Here is a 19397-nt window from a genome sequence, read left to right on the forward strand (position 1 = left end):
GAGAGGGGCTAAAAATAAAAACTAATGGAAGACCGAGAGCCTTTTATAACGTGCAGTGAGCGAGTTGTGCGGCTGTCTCTGAAGGACGTGTGGTAAGGACACGAATAGAGCAAGCCAAAGCTTTTCGCCAGGGTGGCTTCCACATTTGAGCTGCTATTTGTGGAAAGCTCAGTGTGAATTGCTAGTCCTGGCATTTCGGTTCTGGATTTTTCTGAATATACAGTTGAAAGCGTGCATAATTTCTGTCTGCACCCCAGTCATTTTTTAATAAAAGGATTGAATGCTAATGGATGGAAAAAATGTACTAGTAGTGGCCATTTTATACTGTAAAGCAAAAGAAAATCACTGCTTGCTATGGCCTCACTGATTTACAGGTTGAACACCCTGCTGACATCAGCAGAGTGCACTTAACCTATGTCAAAAAGAGAATTAAGGTATACATTTTGCGACTGGGCCACACTTACTCCCTTGTCTTTTTCAAGCCCCATGCAAGATAGCATGTATGGCAATGGGCTTAAATACCAGCTAGAAGATGACTGAAATCTTGGCTTACTTGGCAGGGAGTAGAGACCAGCATGGCTGCTCATGTAAACAAAATATGCCTACACTGGTGTCCTCCTAAGCTGCTCTGTCCCCACTCCTGCAACTTTTAAGGGTCTGAGACTGCTCACAGCAACAAGGAGCTGTTAACTGTGGGTCCCTTGAACAGGGTGGAAAGGCCCTTTCAGGGAAAGTAAAGAAATTCGAAGAAAAGAAAAAGCTATTAGTTATTTTTCAAAGCTGTGAGAATCAGGAAATACTGATAACTGAAAAAAGAATTGAAATTGTGAAGAGGGGAGAAATTGCACCATTAGAAAGCCTGATGTTACAGGGACTTGGAAACTTTGTTATCCCAGTGCCAGGTTGTGGGAATTTGCATGGATACAAGTATGAGGCCTTGTATTTTGTTTAGAAAACTAGCTTTCTTTGTTTTTACATAGAGTGAAATTGGCTAAGAATAAAGTATATACAACTTTTTCTACATATGAATGGTCATAGTAGATCAGCCAGCTTACTGAAGGCTCTATTCCTTCATAACAGCCAGGGATGTCTCTTCCCATCTCATGCCACTGTGATTTAGCATGGGTGTTGGGTCAGGTTATCCTGCAGGCAACGTCGCATTTATCCCTTCCACTAATAGTCCAATACTGGTAGCACTGGGGAAAGAAGTCTTGCAGAACGGAGCTTGCTGTGGGTTCACCAGGTGATTGCCCCTCCATGGCCCAGACCTGGGCAGTATATTCAAAGGGAAGAGCTGGATGGTGCCAATGACACGGCTAATTCCCAGCCCTTGGTAGAAGATGGAGTGTCAGCCGCAGGGGAGATTTCTCCACCGGCAGGTGAAGGTGTCAGCATATGATCTGAAATCAACTGAGAATCCTGATTCTTGTAGTGGAAATGGCAGCAGCAACTAAATATTTATGTCCCAAGTGCCATGTCTATGGACTTATCATTAGCTTTTCGGTACTTCCTTTCATAAATTAAAAAAAAATAATAAAAAAAAAGCAGCTGACATTTAGATGAGATATCAGGAAGAAATTTTTCACTATGAGGTGAGACACTATGGTGAGACACTGGCACAGGTTGCCCAGGGAAGCTGTGGATGCCCCATCCCTGGAAGTGTTCAAGGCCAGGCTGGATGGGGCTTTGAGCAGCCTGGTCTAGTGGGAGGTGTCCCTGCCCATGGCAGGGGGGGTGGAACTAGATGATCTTTAAGGTCTCTTCCAACCCGAACCATTCTATGGTTCTATGATCTTGGAAAAAATAGTGGTAGCATTCCCAAGTAACTCATTGGAGACTTGCTGCTTTGTGCATGTGCTTTCTTTTGAGGAGAGTAGGGAGGGTACTTGGAATTCACTATGAATAAAGAAAAAAAATGAATCCTACTTTCAGAGGCTTCCCGGTATGATTGATGTACATGTTGAATATCCAACTGAGACTGGAATCAGAGGAGGCTGAGGGTATTTGCTCTTGGAGTGGATGGCAACCATTTCATTATCTTCTTCAAGACCAGCAGGAAGTAAATGACAGATCCTGCACACAAATACCTGCTCAGGGCCTGCATGGTACTTTCTGAAGAAACTGAAAATATATGTATGAATTTTAGACATGATAGAGCAAAGAATAAAGGCCACCACTGATCATTACCATGAACAAAACGTATCTTGTCTGAAGGACCATTTCAATAACTACATTCTTATAGTAACTTATCTAGAATGACAGTAGTAAATAACATAACAATTAATTGTTTCAAAAATGGCTTCTGGAGAACTCCCTATATAACTCCTTCCTACCATGCGCAAACCCAGGTTGCGGCGCAGGACCTTATCCCACCTCCTTCCCTCCTCATCCAGTTCGTGTTTCAATGGCTGTTCAGTTAAATTACAAAATAAAGTACCATATGGGAGGAATTTGAATCATACAATCAATAAGACAGCTCATGAAGACCCTAATCACTCACCTCGGTGTGACAGAATCAATCCATGAACAGGCCAGAAAGATTATCTGAAAAAAGGACGGATTCATAGGTTGTATTTGTGCTTTCTGTTCTGAGTGAAAATAGCAAGGTTTGGGTATTTGCTGTGTTGCATAGAGGAGCAGAAACAGCATTTTGTCAGTCCTCCGTCGCACATCAGTGTACTTGTTAATGTTCTTGTTTTAAGAAGTTTTTAAGGCATTGGAGGGCTAAAATTTCTTCTAAGCATCTTTTGGAGAGTCCATGCATTTACTGAGCTGTTTATTAGTCTGTAACACAACACAAGGATTTCTGATAACTTCTTTAAGCTCTAATCTCCTTACACTTGCAAGTTTTCTTATATCCCCAAATACCATGACAGGATTTTTCACAGAGTATATTAATCATTGCAACTATAGCTGATAATCTGCATCAGTTGTCCAGGATAATGACACAGTTCTCTCTTCTAATCGGCACAGTTATCAATTCAGAAAACTTTTGTAAAATACCCTTTTTTTTTCTTGGTAAGGACTTCAATTGGATAATAAATTCACTGTGATTACAAAGAACAGTTGTCTCCTTCCAGTGAGAAAACAGATGGTTTGTTGTAAGAGGAGCAAAGTTTACATAAATGCTCGTTAAAGGGAAGAAACCCATTAAGAGTCCAGTATGCTATAATTACATTTGTTTTTATACAAAAATCATGAACATATTTATAGAAAGAGAGGAGGTATTACATTAATCAAGTAAAATGTGTTTAGAAGTTCTGTTGAAGGTTAATATGTATCTCCTAGTGAGCCAGAGGAGAACACATTAAGCTTCGTAAACTGATCGTTGATTAGACTGACGTCAGGGAAAATGCAATTAGTCTTATATATTCCTGGACATATGGAACGGATGTTGCAAAATAGCCAGGAATTAATTTCCTTGATTGCTTTATTTTTCTCTGGTTTTACTGTGGGGTTCATGCTTTGACTGTAGAGCTCTGGAAGCTTAAAGCGGCCAAGGCTTGAAAACGTGGACGGGAGTTTCTGTGACGTTCTGCAGCTCGGTTGCAGGTTTCAAGCCCCAGATCTCCAAAGAGCAGAATAGGAAGAGAAAAAAAGCCGTGTTCATTGCCGAAGAGGCAAGAGAGTCCTCCTGGTTGATCTGAGGTGGTGCATCTGCCAGCAAGGCATCACCAAAGAAATAGTTTGGACTTGAGCCTAGCGTGCTGTTCCTGGACCTCCTGTGGGTCTGCTCTCTTTCAGATGTCTGCAGTCAGCTCTTGACTACCGTCATCCTAGTCCTCTGCTTTAGAAGAGATTTTAAAAGTGCTGTGGCTGTTTTTCATTTCATTGCTGGCTTGTGCTGAGCAAGGTCTTGTTCCATCAGGAGATATATTAAGCTACTTAAAACAGACAGGACAAATGCTTTTGGCAGAAACACAGGTTTGTGGGAGATTTTCACCTTGTGGAGGTGCATTTCCCAACTGTGAAACAGCTGTGCCCAGGCAGATCAGATACATGTGATCATGTTGTTTGCTATTTCCATTACTATCTGCACTGTACCATCCTTTGTGGTGCTCCTGCTTCTTCCACGCATAACTAAATCCCTGCCTTGGGTTGCGGAGGGATGCAAGGGTGCAGTTTGCTACTGACAGCCCTGGTCCCTTGCATGGCTTCTGTGGATATTGCCTGTGGTGACCACACAAGGATAATTATGGAAGGTTTGGTGTGTTTCAGTTGTGTCTTTCAATTCAGTGGGCATATGTCAAAAGTTGGGGCACACTCCTCTCACCAGCGCAGTAACACATGTCCAAAGAGGCTGGAGGTGAGTCTGAGCACAGACAGTGTCACGGGCTGGCGTGGATAAGACACAGTAGCTGCTGGCCAGGGCCGGCTGCCTTGGGCAATCCAGCCCAGGTCCTCAGTTACAGCTGCGTTGACTGCCCCATTCTCTGTCACGAGCCCACACTAAGGTTTTCAAACCCACGGGAGCTGCCACAGCTCACACCAACAGCAAGACTCTAGCGGGTCCACCCTCAACCTTTCACAGTCACCTGCAAGTCTCAAAAATCCATTTTTGGCAGTTAAGGACAAATGCAGAAACCAAGCAAATCCCAACTGCCCAGCTGAACAACTCTTTTTCTAAGACGATTTTAATGCATACCGATTCTTTGCTAGCTCTCCACAGCATCCTGAACCAAGATGTGCTTTAGCAGAAACTGTGAGTTGGTCTGGCAACGGCATAACTTGAACATGGGTATATGATTACATTTCCCCCGGGCTGGGCAGAAAACCTCAGCAATCATTTTCAGGGCTCTGCTCAGATACAGGTTCAACTTTCTTCAAATACAATGTAAAAGTAAGAAAGAATCCACTGATAAATTTGCATACAAACATCCTATTTCCTTAAACCATGAAAGGACTAAGATTAAGTGTATAACAAATTAAACTCTGTCTCTAGGGAGGCAGAAACCTCTAGTGTGCATCCTGCACAGTCTGCCCATCTAATTTTTTTTTCTTTAAATTTAGTCATTACCATATTTCATTAATGACAGGCCTCTTGTGGTTTGGGTTTTAGGACTGTTAAAAGGCTGGCAGGAGGCAGTGGTTGAGTCATTTGTATAGAAGAGTGCTGATAAATTATGCTGGACTTCCCATATCAATTTAATCAGCATAGCCTTTGAAGTTCAGTGCTTAGTGTCATTATAATAATAAAAGTTGAGATTATATATAAAGTCTGATTAAAATATTTTACACAGCTTTCTATTATATGCTCTCTATAGTATGTACTCTGTAATATGCCAGGCTGAGCCTCCCTGGATCATTCTTTGAATTCTCAGGAGTAATATGGAAAAATAAGCAACAGGAATTGCAAGCTCTACCCTGTCTTCTCCGGATTAAAGAACATAAAAACTTAATTGCTACTTTTGATCTGACTAATGCTCTCCCTATTCCAGTGGAGTATTTCAGGTAGCAGCTGGAAACACGTGCTTTAAGAAACCACACAGAGAAGTAAGAAAGAATGACTTGTGCAGGAGAGACATTTTATTTTATTCTACTATTATTTTAAGGTTGGGCAACAACTTGAAGCAGGAAGGCCTATATTTTGTTTTTAAGGTGCTTTGTAGTACGACTAGGCACTTGCGTTTCCTGAATAAACAGCTCATCGTTTTCTGTACTCGTCCAGCCTTTTGGCTTCAGTAATAATGTCTGATAATGAGTTTCACTGGTGAAAGGGGTGAAGGATTCCCTTTTAACTTAACTCTATGTGGTCATCTTTCTGTTTCCCTTCAGACTGTTATGTTTCATTGGGTGAAAAGATGACTAAGTGCAGCTGGGTTCCCTTCCTTGGACCATTCACTATTTTGTGCATCGCTAAGACATCTGCCGTTTTTCCCCCAGCGTTGGAGACCTGACACGTTTTCATTAGCATGAGGCAGAAGGCTTACACAGCAGAAAAAAAGAGAGAGGTATCTACTCTGACAGCCACTGTTCTCCTACTCCTCCTTTCCTAGGAGTTCGAGCCACTCAGTGACGTGCTCAGATGTGGGTCCTGGGTTCTGTGTGCCCGGAGGAGGATGACGACTAAAATGTTGCCGTGAGATCTGTAAAGAAGCTTGGGCACACAGGGGGGACACCTCATTCCTTCTCACATTGTTTGCCTGCTCTCCACGGCAGTCAGACTGCCGTAAAACCTTAATTGCTAAAATTGCCGCCTCCTTTCCTCTTTAATCAAAATTCAGGAAAAAAAAATATACTTTGCCTAATAGGGAGAGAGAGAGAGAACAGATAGAAAAATCTGCCTGTACGGGGCACAAACTTTAACTCGTCATCAGTGACAACAAAAGAAGTTTGAGAAAGGTGCCTCAGCACAAACCTACCCTGAACTACTGAGTTAAACTTGACTTCTTTTTTCCCCTTTTGTAGGGTTCTTTTGGCCTCTTGATGAAGAAAAGTGTTCTTGCTTCCATGCTAAAAGAAAAAAAGCAAGAAAAATGCAAAAAGCATGCCAAGTGGGGAGGCGAAGGTAGATGGAGAGAATTAAGGTTGTTGACTTACCTTAATTATATATTTTCCATACATTCTTACTTTCCTTAACAGTGATACTGACTTCAAATACCCAAATATTCTAAAATACTTACAGACTTCAGCTGTTAGTTTAGTTTCAAGGAGCAAAACAGTTTAAGATTGGGGTTTTGTTTCTATAGGAAACAAACACCTAGAGTCATAAACTTACCTTGAGTTTTTGGAAGGGGGATGCAGGGTATGTGGTTTTGCTCGAAACTTTCTTCAGTTTTATTAATACCATTTAGGAATCCATACTAGCAAAATTAATGTCATCGGTGACTTGCTCCAATAATATGTCTGTAGAGGGCAACAAACTAAATCCTGCCAGTTTTGTGGGTTTTTAAAAATATGCTAGAATTGCATGCGCGAGTTCAAAGCCTGGCTAAGGTTTAGGAGCCTTGGTCAGCAACACCCTGAGGTGGCTCACTCTCCAAAGTCCTCAGAGAAATCTGCTGTTATTTGTTGTTCTGAACAAAAACCCATTTTTGTTCAGAAACGTCATCTCCTCTTTCATCTGGCAGCTCATACCATCTCAGGCTATAGAGTAAACTACAGTGAAGTTACAGAGTAGTTACAGCGACGATGTAAACTACTAGCTGCCTGCATCAATCCCAGTATTATAATTCGCTGATACAGATTACAGAAAACGGGGGGGGGGGGTTAACCCAGAATGACTGTGTTTTCATCAAATCTATTTTTTTCATTATTTTCTATAAAAACAAAGCTTATCTTCGCAGTTTTCTGGTTTTCTCCCCTCATTGAAAAGTATGGGGGATTTATACCCAAGTGTTAGTGCGATGTTCACTGCCATTAAAACATCTCTCTGGAACTGTAAAGGGTCCCCGACAGGGAGCACAGGCAGTGACTTAGTGCTCCGCCAGCTCAGAGATTTAAGGAGCGTGCTTAAGTGGATCTCTCTTGAGTTCAGTGAGGCTGAAAACAGACCCAGAATTAACAGTGTGTGCACATCTTTCGCCGCATAGACAGCAGCCAGACGGTTACATGCATGGATTCAGTTATAAATTGAACCCTCAATATAAATAAATCTAGGGGCGTTTCTTACCTTTTTCCTATAAATATAAGGACCTCTCTTCACTGCATTAGAAAGTCTTGGGAGAACTGTAGTAGACTATTTATAGAGGGGACCCTGTGGACTTCAGTAGAAACACTGGTGTATTTTTAATGCAGTGTATCAAGTTAATGTAAGCTTAATATTTTCTCTTCTATCAGCAACCTGGTCTAGTGGGTGGCGTCCCTGCCCATGGCAGGGGGGGTTGGAACTAGCTGATTTTTAAGGTCCTATCCAACCTAAACCATTCTATGATTCTAAACTCCTTTATCAGAGCAATTTTATTCCAACACTTGACTGTAAGCTGGAGGAAAGCAGGGACAACTTAAGCCATTGTAACTCCTGAAAATTCTTTTAGTATTTACAGACATCTATGTAAGTTGCTGGCTTGGGCATTTCTCTGTCTGCTTGAGTTAGGAATCAGCAAAAGATCTGTGTTAATGACATGCTCTTAGGACCTACTGGAATTAATTTTATTTTAGACGAGCTGGGATAGATATCATGCAGCTGCACTTCTGTGAAGGGTCTGAAATTATAGCGGTACTCATTTTCTCATCACCTGTTGATGCAGTGGTTCCTGACACCTTCCCTCCCCTGCATTTTATCTCCATGGGTCACCGCAGTTCACTGCTGGTCTCTGGAACAAATGATGGGAAAAGGCGGCAACTCACTCATTGGTGGCAGAGGTCTGAAATTTTAGCGCATGACGTAGTTTCTAAACGCTGGGTGCTGTCTGTGGAAGACATGGGGTTGCTTCCTTGCATCCTAAACGCTGCGCGTTCCCTCTAGCAGAGCTGCCTCACATCACACATAAGCTGCTGGTTCTTTATCAGGGTACAGATGGAAGCAGCAGCAGTGGCTGGCGGTGCCGGCCCTAGTCTCAGCACGTCCCGCCTTTCTCCCTCGTGCCTGCGTGCACCTTCTCTCACACAGTTGTTGCTGTTTAAAACATCTTCTACTCCAATCTGAAGTTGTGTTTTGTAAGCCCAGAGCAGGAAATCCAAGTAATGCTCTGATATTTGGACCAGCTATCTCCTCCGTAATATTTCCTGTTTTCCCCTTTTGATTATACATTTCATTAACTCCACAAAGCAGAGCTATTTTCCTCCTCGACATTGGTGAGAAGGTGGATGTATTCCATCTGGTTGCCAGAGAAGCAAGATTTGAGGATTTTTTAAATGATTAGTTTATTTCTGTATCAGGGTAAGAAATACCTGGGTATTTCTAGGACTTTCTGCGGGATCTTTGTCCAGTCTCTCATTAGGGCACTCTGGGCACCATCCTGCAGGGGCTGAGGCCAGGTGCAGAACTGAGGGCTGATAATGAGGGTCCATCAACAGCCCCCAACGTGGCAGGTGATGAAGCAGAGCCGGGGCCATCTAGTCACCCCAACCAGGAACAAAAGGGGATAAGACCAGGGACACAACTAGAGAGAAGCTACAACACGCATTCAAGGGGTCCATCCAGGAAGCATGGCTGGAGACCAGCACTCCTGTGGTGCCCCTGGCGCTGGGACTGAAGACCCCAGACTGAGCTGAAATGGGGTCCTGCACCATAGGCAGGGTGTGGGGAGGCCCAAGGTGGGGGTGGCAGGGCCACTAAGGCCTGTTGGTGGCCCTGGGGCTCCTCTCCTCTAACTGGGTAGCAGCAGGACCCGGTGGTCATAGTTCTGACTTGATAGTGCAAAATCTTGCATTTTATTCTTACCACTTAACACCACCCTGCTGCATGTTCATGAACGTTTTTCTGTTTCCCTATCCATAAATGGAGAATGACGTGTCTCATTGGGAACGTGTAGGGCTTAGTTGTTTGCTGAAACCTTGCATAACGGGTATGCTTCCTAAGCATTGTTAATTAGTTGTTACATTATTTGCTGCTGAAGGAATGTAAAACACCTTGAAGGAAATCTTGGCCTTATTGAGAGAGCAGGAAAATCTCCTTTGCTTTTCCTAGAACAGGGATTTCAACTCTCATGCCAACCGCATATATCAACAGAGAATCACTTAATGCTCTTGTCCTTGATTATGTGTCCTTGGAAGATGCTACATCAGTAAGTTTTTAGGCATGCTAAATTTATGCATTAAAGCATTTTTCAAAACTCAACGGTCACATCGCTTTCAAAACAAAAGAAAAACCCTAACAAATACAATACTCCCAACTGTGCACACATTTCCTCTCAGAGAAGGAGGGTGAGCAAATAAACACATGGTGTATTTCACTTGCGCTGCTGACAGCACAGTTGGAAGGGGCTCAGAGATCGTTATGAGGATCTCAAGAGAACAACCTGGTAGAACAGAAAAGTGATGCAGTAAAGAGCATTAGAGAGATTCCTACTGACCGCAGCAGACTTCAGATCAGGCAAACACAATCTGTGTCTTACACAGAGACTTAAAGGCAATGCTGACAAACACGTAATCTGAATCTGGACATGTCCGTATGGAGAAATTAGAGTGCCCAGGTCAATATTTTATGAATCTTCCTGACTATATCTGTACAAGAGATTAAACTTGTATGCCTTTAAAATAGCAACACTGTATATGCTTATAGTTTCTGATTGCTTGGTTATTTTGAGTACTCTTCTTAAGTAACATGTTTATTACTGGCATCCTCTAGCCTCCTGAAAAGGAAGATCAGGCAAGAACTGGATTGCAATATAAAGCTATACATCATGTGAAAAATTAGTAGGGTATATAGAATGTAACTTTGAATCTTGACAGTCATCTGATCTGTCTTCAAACCAGGACAAGACCATCTATGGCTACAGCATTCCTGACACAAAGCTGTTGAACTGTTCTATGAAAAAATGCGGTAATGAAGATCTCCAACCCCCTCCAGACAATCTCTTCTGCTGTCTGATTGTTCTTATTGTTCAGCAAGCTGCCTAACCTAAATTTCCTTTTGCTGTAATTTAAATCTGTTACTTTACTCATCTCCCAGCGGATCTGGAGAAAAGTCTGTTGCCTCCTTTTCCTCGCCTTTCTGCACGTAAGAGACTGAAAGCATCTCCCTCCACCTTCTCCTTGCTAAACAACTCCATTTTTTTCCCTATCAGTCACAGTTTCCAGATGTCTGATCACGCTCTGTTCTGTTGCAGGATCTTCCTCAGGGTTTTTCTTGGTACATTTTAGAAGGACTTTGACCTGGGCCCTTTCTGCAGAGGCCCTGGGGAGGGCACGTGGGAGGATGACTTGTGCATCTAATACCCAGGTTTCAGCAGTACTGGCCACCACCATGTAGCTGCAAAGATGAGCTCATGGGGTGGCACTGGGTCATGTTCAGTTCATTGACTGTCATACCCAGGCTACTTTCTAAGGAACTGTTACAGTTATTTCTCCTCTTGTTCTTCTCCACTTTGTCACAAAAGTGATGCTCTATGCTTGCAGGTACTGAATTGTGCTCTGTTGTCTGAATTCTGCCATAACTGGTCAAAATCTTTTTTAATCTTATCTCCTAAAGTGCTTACAGCTTGGCATTGTCTGAAAATTAAAGAAAGGTATAAGTCACAAGTGACTTGAAAGCCCAAATCTTTCAATGATACCGGAAAGCCCTGATTAATTTATCTACTGTGCTGGCTGCGAATCCTTGACAACTATTCTTTCACTACAACTGTTCAGCTGGCCATGCACTCACCTTCCTGCACTTTCAACCAAACCCGGTTTTCCTAGCTCATTTATGAGAATCTCATAATGTCAAAAGGCTTGCTAAGATGCAAAGACACGATATTTACTGCTTTTTCCCTGTCCACAAGGCCTCTTCGCCTGTCAGAGAAGGAAAACAAGATGAATTAATTATCGTTTGTCCTTGACAAGCCCATAGTGATTGTTGGTTATGACCATACAAATTTGAAGTGCTAATGGGGAGACTGCTTGATTGCCTGTTCTCGGATTTATTTTGTTCTTAAACCTCACAATCTAGCTAGAAATTCTTTACATGGCCTTCCTGCTTTGAAGCGGCAAAAACTGTGCTTGTTCTTTCCCCATCCCGCAAACTCAATCTATTCTCAACAGTTTTTCAAAGATCATTGCTAACAGATGTGGTATCAGCTAAACTTGATGGAATTTGCCTATCAAAAAGCATTTATCTTACCCAAGAAATTCTCTGGTCTGTTAGGTCTTATAATAGCCTTTGTTCCTACACCTTTTTGCTGCTGTTAGTAACCTGTGATCAGATTAGAGTGACTTCGAAGTGAAAGGCAAAGCAATAAAAATCCATCTTTTCCAGCATACTCTATCAGCTTTCTTCTCTCTGTTCTCCTGTTCATCAGTTATCCTCCTAGTTTTGTAGAATAATCTTTTAGCCAGGCTGCCTTATTTCACGCAGAGCAATCTTCTTTTCTGCAATTAGCCCTCTTCGCTTCAGAGTGATACAAGCATTTTGCTCAGATTTGTTTTAAAATATAGCTCTTGGCTACCTCTGTGCTCCTCTCATAGCTGATACTTGGCAACCTGCTTCTACTGAAGCACCTGATACTATATCCTTGCATTTTATGCACTCATTGCATTTCATAGCCAAGGCCTCAGTGTATGTGAATGTCCATCGGTGCCATATGACACAGGAATGTGCGCATCAGACATCAGGCTCACGTTGCCACCTACTCCGGTCCCCTCAAAGACCTCCTCGTCTAATAGCTCATGTGAACCAGCTCATCACTGACGGCCTCTTAAAATTCAGCCTCTTCCAGCAAATCAGCCCCTCTTTGATCACCTAGCCATTTCACAGGGCCTGTCCCCAATTCTAGCTCTGCCTTGACTACAATAGTCCTTGACTACAGCACTCATTTGTAATAATCTCAAAATGATTGGTTTTAATTGATTTTAGTTTTTGCAACAGAACAAACCAAAGTGGGTGTGCTAACACGGTTTATAATCCGAAAGAGCAGCGGTAACTTTTCTGACGGTGCGGGAGAGAGTCAGAACGAAAAGGGGTAATCCACGTTTCGTTTCATTTTCCTGCTGCCACTCGGGGAAGAAATACGTCCTATTTACTCGGGTCCAGAGAAACTAATTGCAGTGTTAGTTAAATACTACAGTTATACAGTTGGAAAACAACCTCTGCCATAGTTGGCAGGGACCGTGGTGTGTATACGGTGCCCAGAGGTTTTTCACGGTTACTTTCACAGCCTGACCCTTTTCCCTTTTTTCTCTCTGCAGATTATTAATTCGGTGGTATTGCTGATTCTGCTGAGCGCCCTCACCGACCCTGACCAGTACCACCTAACCAGTGCTGAACTGGGAGGTGAATTTGAATTTATGGATGATGCCAGTAAGTACAAACTGCCTAAAAACTAGCACTCTTTGCTCCAGCGTTTATGTAACTCTTCTATCATTTCACTGATTACTGTCCTTTGGTTATTGCTTCCCCTTGCTATCTTACAGGTGCATTTTTATTAGTAATAAATATTAGTAATGTTAGTAATATATATAACACTAATATTTTTATTAGCAAGCCATCTGCTCTGCTGTGTCCTGGCTCGGCAGGGGCAGAGCCAAGCCTTGCCATGGAGATGTCATCCCTCAGCATGATGCTGAAAGCCCCAGGGGGATTTTGCAAGACACAGGGAGACATGGAGCCTCTGCACCTCCCAGCACCACGTCCCGAATTGCCTGCACAGGCACAAGAACCCGTAATGCTATTTATGTAACTGGCGGAGTGTCTTCATTCAAGTTGTACATATTTACACACCCCCACATGTGCACATGGCGTGACTTGCACAAACCTGTTGTGATAGATGCAAGTATAAATATTAGCTGTATAGTCATAGGCGTATCAGTGATAACACAGGGCTGCTTCCTTCTCTCACCAAAGGACACCATAGAAAACCTTCAATAGAATTTCAGGGAAGGGTGAGCCAGGCCATTTGTGTCTCCTGCAAAAACCTCTCCTTTGCAAATGCTGCTTTCTTCCACGACTGTTCCAAATTATTTGTTGATGTTTGGTTTGTTGATTTGCTTTAACCATTTAATTCCTATCCACAAAAGTTTTCCCACAATGTGATTTCGATTAAAATGTCTGTTTATTTTCACTTCTGCTCTCAAGATTGTTGCATTCAACATTTTTCACAGTAATCTTAAACAAGGTCTCCTGCTAGCTACGCTGGTGCTCAGAATCACACCCATCCACAGCAAAAGGCTCAGAGTCATTTCCTCATTCCTGCTGAAGTCAATAAAAACATCCGTAAGAAAAGGAATAGCCCCACACGTGAGAAAAATGATTGCAGCCATGGTGTGTCAGAGCTGCTGCGTATCAGTTAGGGGATGCTTATTTCTACAAGGTCTTAAGCACAGATATGCCTTAAGGGTTTACATTTAATTAATAATAAGGGGCAATTGCTACTTTATTGTGTCTTCGTTGAAAAACCACCTACATCTTCCCACTAAAAATCTTTTTATATAACTGGATTTAAGAAAGTAAGGACCATAGTAGATACAGATGGGCTCCTAGCTGATTCTGACATATTAAAACTGACTGCCTTGTCCTAATTCTCAGAGATTAACCTTGGTAATAACTGTCTGTCAGTGTGGTTTTATATAGCTGACATCAGAGGCCTGCCAGTGCCCAAGGCTTTAAAATAGTAATTCTGTTTTGTAATGCAATAGCTGTCAGATCAAGTACATTGGGGATTTCCATCTACACTTGAAAATTGTATTTTCTGTATTTTTTTTTTATCAAGGCTTCTGAAGTGAACCCTGCAAGACTGTAAAAGGATGGCTTGTGGGCCAAGCGACCTCATTTCCATTCAGTAAAGGGAACATTTCACAGGCAGTTAAATTACGAATGAACGTTTGAATTAATGTCTCCTTTTATTCTTTGACTCCCTCTGGTTTAGTACGTTACTGAGTAAAGGCAGCTCAATCAAGCTACTGGCTTTTATAGTTACTGGAAATAGCTGGCAGGAGATATTTTTTTTTCCTTCTTTTCTTTAAGTATGACTGTATTTTTTCAAATCCAAAGAAATGTTTTCTTACGAGATAAAACATCAGACAAACCTCCACATGCTCTTCTCTTGTCCTACTTTTATTTGTCTTTTTTGAAGAAATGTTTCCCAGGTTAACTGCATGTGCTGAAATTCCTAGATGTGAAACCATGTGTATGAAATACGGGAAGATACATTAATTTTTGCCCTAATTAGAGTCCCAAAGTTGTTATCTCTAAGTACTTGTGTTGATCAATAGTAATGATGGTAATACCAGTAGCCATTATTACTTATTTCGATGCTCCTATCGATAGCTAAAAATAAAAAAAAATGCAGACACAGAGTTTGCATGTAATATTGTCACTCCCTTTCCCTCCCTCCTCAAATAGGCTTTTTCATAAAACAACTGAAAATATCAGCTGGAAATAAACTTATCAGCTGAGTCACAACAGTGGAATTATGGCCAGCCTGAAGTTAATGACAAATTTCTCTCTACTTCCAAGAAAACAGGATTCCCACAATATTAGTATTCATATTTATTTCTGGCCTGATTTATGGAGAATTTTCAATTTTCTGTTCCAGCAGCGGGAAAAATGCCTGCCGCCTGCAGAGCCAGAGCCAGTCTAGTGCAAACTGCTTGAAAATGCCGGTGCAGCATCCGTGCTTCTGTGAATGGCTGCTCAGCCTTAGCTTCAGGATTTCCTGTGGTGCCCGGGGCATTGCCAGAGGCTCCAAAATGCCTGTTTGATTAAACAGAGAAAGGATTTACCTGAGCACTTAGAAAAAGCTGTAGACTATAGCTTTTCCCTTCTATTCTAGAAAAGGAAACAAGGGGGAAAAAAGGCTGCCAAGACTTGCCATGCGGCAGATGGAGGTACTGGAAGACACCAGCGTGTGCGGTTTGGCTGGCTCTCCGAGACATACACCTCAGAGCTGGGGAAAGCACTGGGCATCCTCCTGTGCTGGATATTCAGCTGAGCCCATTTAGTCTCATCTTTCTCTTTATTATTTCCTTAGGGCCCGAGGGAGTTCATGAACTAGAAGCTGCACTAGGAAAAATTAAAAACGCGTGAGCTGCCCAATGTAATACTGCTGCTGTTAGAAGACTAATAATCTCTACATAGGAGATGGAAAAACCCTATAAATCATTTTGAGTTCATGGAGTGTTTCACCTGAACCCCCTGCTCAGCTTCTCTAGATACACAGACCGCAGTCCTGACAGGTCAACAGCCCAAACGAGCAGCGAGTGTTGCTTGGTTTTATTTACTGCCTTCACAGTGTCACAGATGTGCGTGGTACTTCATAAGCCACAGGGACTGAAATCCTATGTATGCCCTATAGAAACTGAGGGGAACTTTGACAGTGATGTCAGCAACTCAGGCCAAAATCCGCCCGTGTCGCTGCCCTGGGAGGGGAAGACGAGACAAGCAGAGGTCTCAGGGCAGGGCAGGATAATGTGATGGATGGTCTCTCTGTCATACGTGACATGCATCCAGGACTTAAAAAGATTAGTTCAAATAGAAAAATTTTAATAGAGAAATCTACACACAGCAGGCTTGGACTTCTGTTGGGGGGTAAGTGGGAGTGGTAGAGCAGATACCCTTCCTGCCCCAATCCATCAACGCCACCCGTGTAGCATGAGCCCCATGGCACAGGGAGGGGGTAAAAACTAGATCCCGGACCCAGAATAGCATATTCAGGGCTGCACCATCCCCTCTAGCCTTATCCTCTGGAGTAAATGAGCTGGGCTCAAAGATGCAGAAAACTCCTTCCTTCTCATTGGCCTCCTTCCTTTGCCAGAGAGAAAATGCCACCGCAGCACACGCTGCGACCCAGGAGGCTGCACAGTGGCTGGCAGCAGCGGCACCGAGCTTGCACAAGCAGCTTGGGAGGAGAGAGCGAGACAGTAATCCTTAGCTGGCAGTAAGGAGCCCAGGCTGCTGCATAAATAAGGGTAGGAGGGTGGGCAAAACTGTCTGAGGATTGCAGGCTGCTGATCAGCAGCTTTCTGGCCCTTGCTGTCGGAGCTGAGAGCCAGCGATTAACTCCAGGGCTGGGGCAGGTGATGAGCTGGAGGATTTTGAAGTCTCCATCATTCCACACAGGTCCTGGCTCAGGGACTGGCCTCACTGGCTCCTCCTCCCTCTCCCCGCAGCACCCACCACCAGCCTCCTCTGCGAGAGGAGAGGGCAAGGCAAGGAAATACTTGTGAGATGGGTTCGAGGGAGCTCCAGCTGCAGAGCTTGCTGTGCACGCAAGCACCCCATGGCAGGAGCTCTGCCCAGCCCCAGAACCTTGTCCCCAGTGCAGCAGGAAGGTAGGACCTCACTGCAAGGTATAACAGGAAAAAAACCCAACTGGTTTCTTTAAACTCAAGCAGAAAACTCAAAAAGCCGTCTAGGACAATAGGCTGTGTAACCACCGCATTGGTCCAAGCACAGCCCTTCTAGCCACGGATGACACGCAAAGTACAGCATGGCTGGAAAAAAATTCACACACTCTTAGCTTCTCATTTAATGTGCTACGTATCTAGTTTCATGCTGATTAATTGAAGCCGACACATCTCAAAAAACCCAATGAAGCCTTAAATGAGAAAGAACCAGCTTGAGCCAACTAGGACTTGGCACGGCGAAGCACAGCTAGAGAGACACGGGAGACGGGGAGTACGAGTGGGTCAGACCAGAACTTCAATGTCAAGTTTATCGCAGTTTGCTAAGCTCTGGCTCTGAACCAGTACTGCTGTGGTGACCGGCAAAGCGAGGCCTGTGACTGCTGCATCTGCTGCAAATGACAATGACAGCAGCTTCCCCTTGGATACAGGGAGTAGGTGACCGGCACTAAGAACAGACAGAACAAATACATGAGAAGTGTCTTCAAACTGAGGGTTAAAATAAAAATATAGATCCAAGAAACTCTTTTACAAGAGGTTCAATTGTGGCTAGTGGCTACAGGCAGCCATTTCCACTTCTCCTTTTCTTTCATTACCTCGATCGTACCTGGTCTATTCAAAATCATTTCAATTTCACAGGATGTATGTGGGCAGCCAGAGTAAATGGCCACACAATTAAGAATGTCTGAAGAGCCTGCAGTACCTTTTATTAGTAAAGGTTTGTTTTGTGGGTGCTTCTTCCTCTTGAGGGCAGAATTCGGATCACCTCTAACAGGCACGGCACAGCCTTACAGCTCCTAAAAAGCTGGAGACTGGTCATGGCAATGCAGCTCAGTCGTCTGTGGTGGACGTCCAGATTCTCTACGCAGTCAAAGAGGAGAAGGAGGTGCCTCTGAAGAGCAATTTGGGATGAAGAGCAATTTGGGATGCACTGAGATGTCACCCCTTCCTGAATTACCTCCTGCTACCTCCTGATGGCATTTCCAAGTGCCCACAAGCCGAGATGCATAAAGCCACTGGCTAGGAAGCAGTGAGCTGAGTGCTGGTGCCTCTCCTGGCTGAGACCTGCTTATTTTGACAATAAGACAAAGATGCAAGCACTTGCATTGTGGGTAAGAACATCTGGACTCCAGGCCCTCATCAGACTACAGTGGTTTAAATGTGTTCCTCCAAGTGCCCAGAAAAGGGGACCCATTCACTAAATCAGGAAGTAGCCTGCAACAGGGCTTCTTTGGTTGCATTTGAGTCCTTGTGCAATCACAAGGACAAAATCTGGGGCCAAGAGAGAGAGGGCAAGAGTTCTGAAAGCCAGGACACAGGCAGTGTCCTGGAAAAGGGGAGATCTAGGTTCCTAAGTCCTTGATCCTGCTGTTGGTAGGCACAGCACACAAGGAGCCTGTATCCCAGTGTACATAAGCACCCTCTGGACATGCCCTCACCAGCCAGCAACAGTCACTGCTTGATCATTTTTCCACAAGCTTCACAAGTATCAAGTTCCTCTGTTCCCTCAGGTAGATGAGGATCAAGGACTGGGTCCTTTGTCTTCTACATGGATGATCATAATTGTAGACTGGAAAATATGACAGACAAGATTTAGTGTCTGTCCTTCCTTTTCAGCCATGACCAGGGTGAACCGGCACTGCTGCCTGGTGGTGGTAGGTGAGACCTGTCAACAGCTACCCGATCAGGACCTTTCAGGGACTTTGATGCAGGCTCCAGGGCACCTACCCAGAACCTCATTTTGATGCAGCCAGGGAGGTGGAGGGACTGTTCCATGCTGTGGGATGCTCTTCATTACATGCTGAGTTAGATGCTGTGGCAACTCTGTGATCAGATGGAGGCATCTTCACATTTTGAGTGCCTCCAAAGTCAAGCAGTGATGGGTAGTGAAGAGCTTGAACACTGTCATGTATTTGTGTGTCTCAAGTCCACCAAATGTCTCATCGAGGCAGGTAGTTTAAATGCACCTGATGTCAGCAATGCGATCAGCAGGTACCTCACAGACACAGACAGAGGTGGGATGTCCTATATACTTCATGTTCTCTCTCCTCTTTGTGCACTGGCTTAGCCTCAGAAAAGTAGTTGCAAACTTCAGTTGCGCTCCCAAATGCACTATAAGGTCAGGCTCAGAAATACACTTCTGATATCCTGACTGTGGCCTGTAATGGGAGGTGTATACAAAAAGACCAAACATATGTAATTTTTTCCCCCAGGGTCTCCCTCCAGCTGTATGTGGCTTAGGAACTCCTTAAATCCAATGAAAAGTTATTTGAAATCTGAGCGGCAATAGAAGAAAAAGATAGGAGTCCTGTAATTACTCCAATCAAAACCTTAAAGTATATTTTCCTTCAATTACTACTTCACCTTTCCTGACAGTTAATATACTCATTAATAAACGTTATATCTCTGTAGTATTCTTGGTTGAAATGAAAATTTCCAAGATGTTATTTCTGCTCTAAGATGCCTCTACCTGCCAG

General features: G+C 43.5%; 1 protein-coding gene across 1 annotated transcript in view; it reads left to right on the forward strand.

Annotated features, from left to right (window-relative positions):
- The window catches only part of LAPTM4B (lysosomal protein transmembrane 4 beta), a 62891-nt gene that overhangs the window by 4378 nt on the left and 39116 nt on the right, over positions 1 to 19397 (forward strand). The window contains exon 2 of the mRNA XM_074577494.1: positions 12769 to 12880. Within this exon, the coding sequence (XP_074433595.1) occupies positions 12769 to 12880 (112 nt within the window). The remainder of the gene's footprint in view (positions 1 to 12768; positions 12881 to 19397) is intronic.

This window comes from Larus michahellis, chromosome 2 (assembly GCF_964199755.1).
Source record: "Larus michahellis chromosome 2, bLarMic1.1, whole genome shotgun sequence".
Lineage (NCBI taxonomy): Eukaryota > Metazoa > Chordata > Aves > Charadriiformes > Laridae > Larus > Larus michahellis.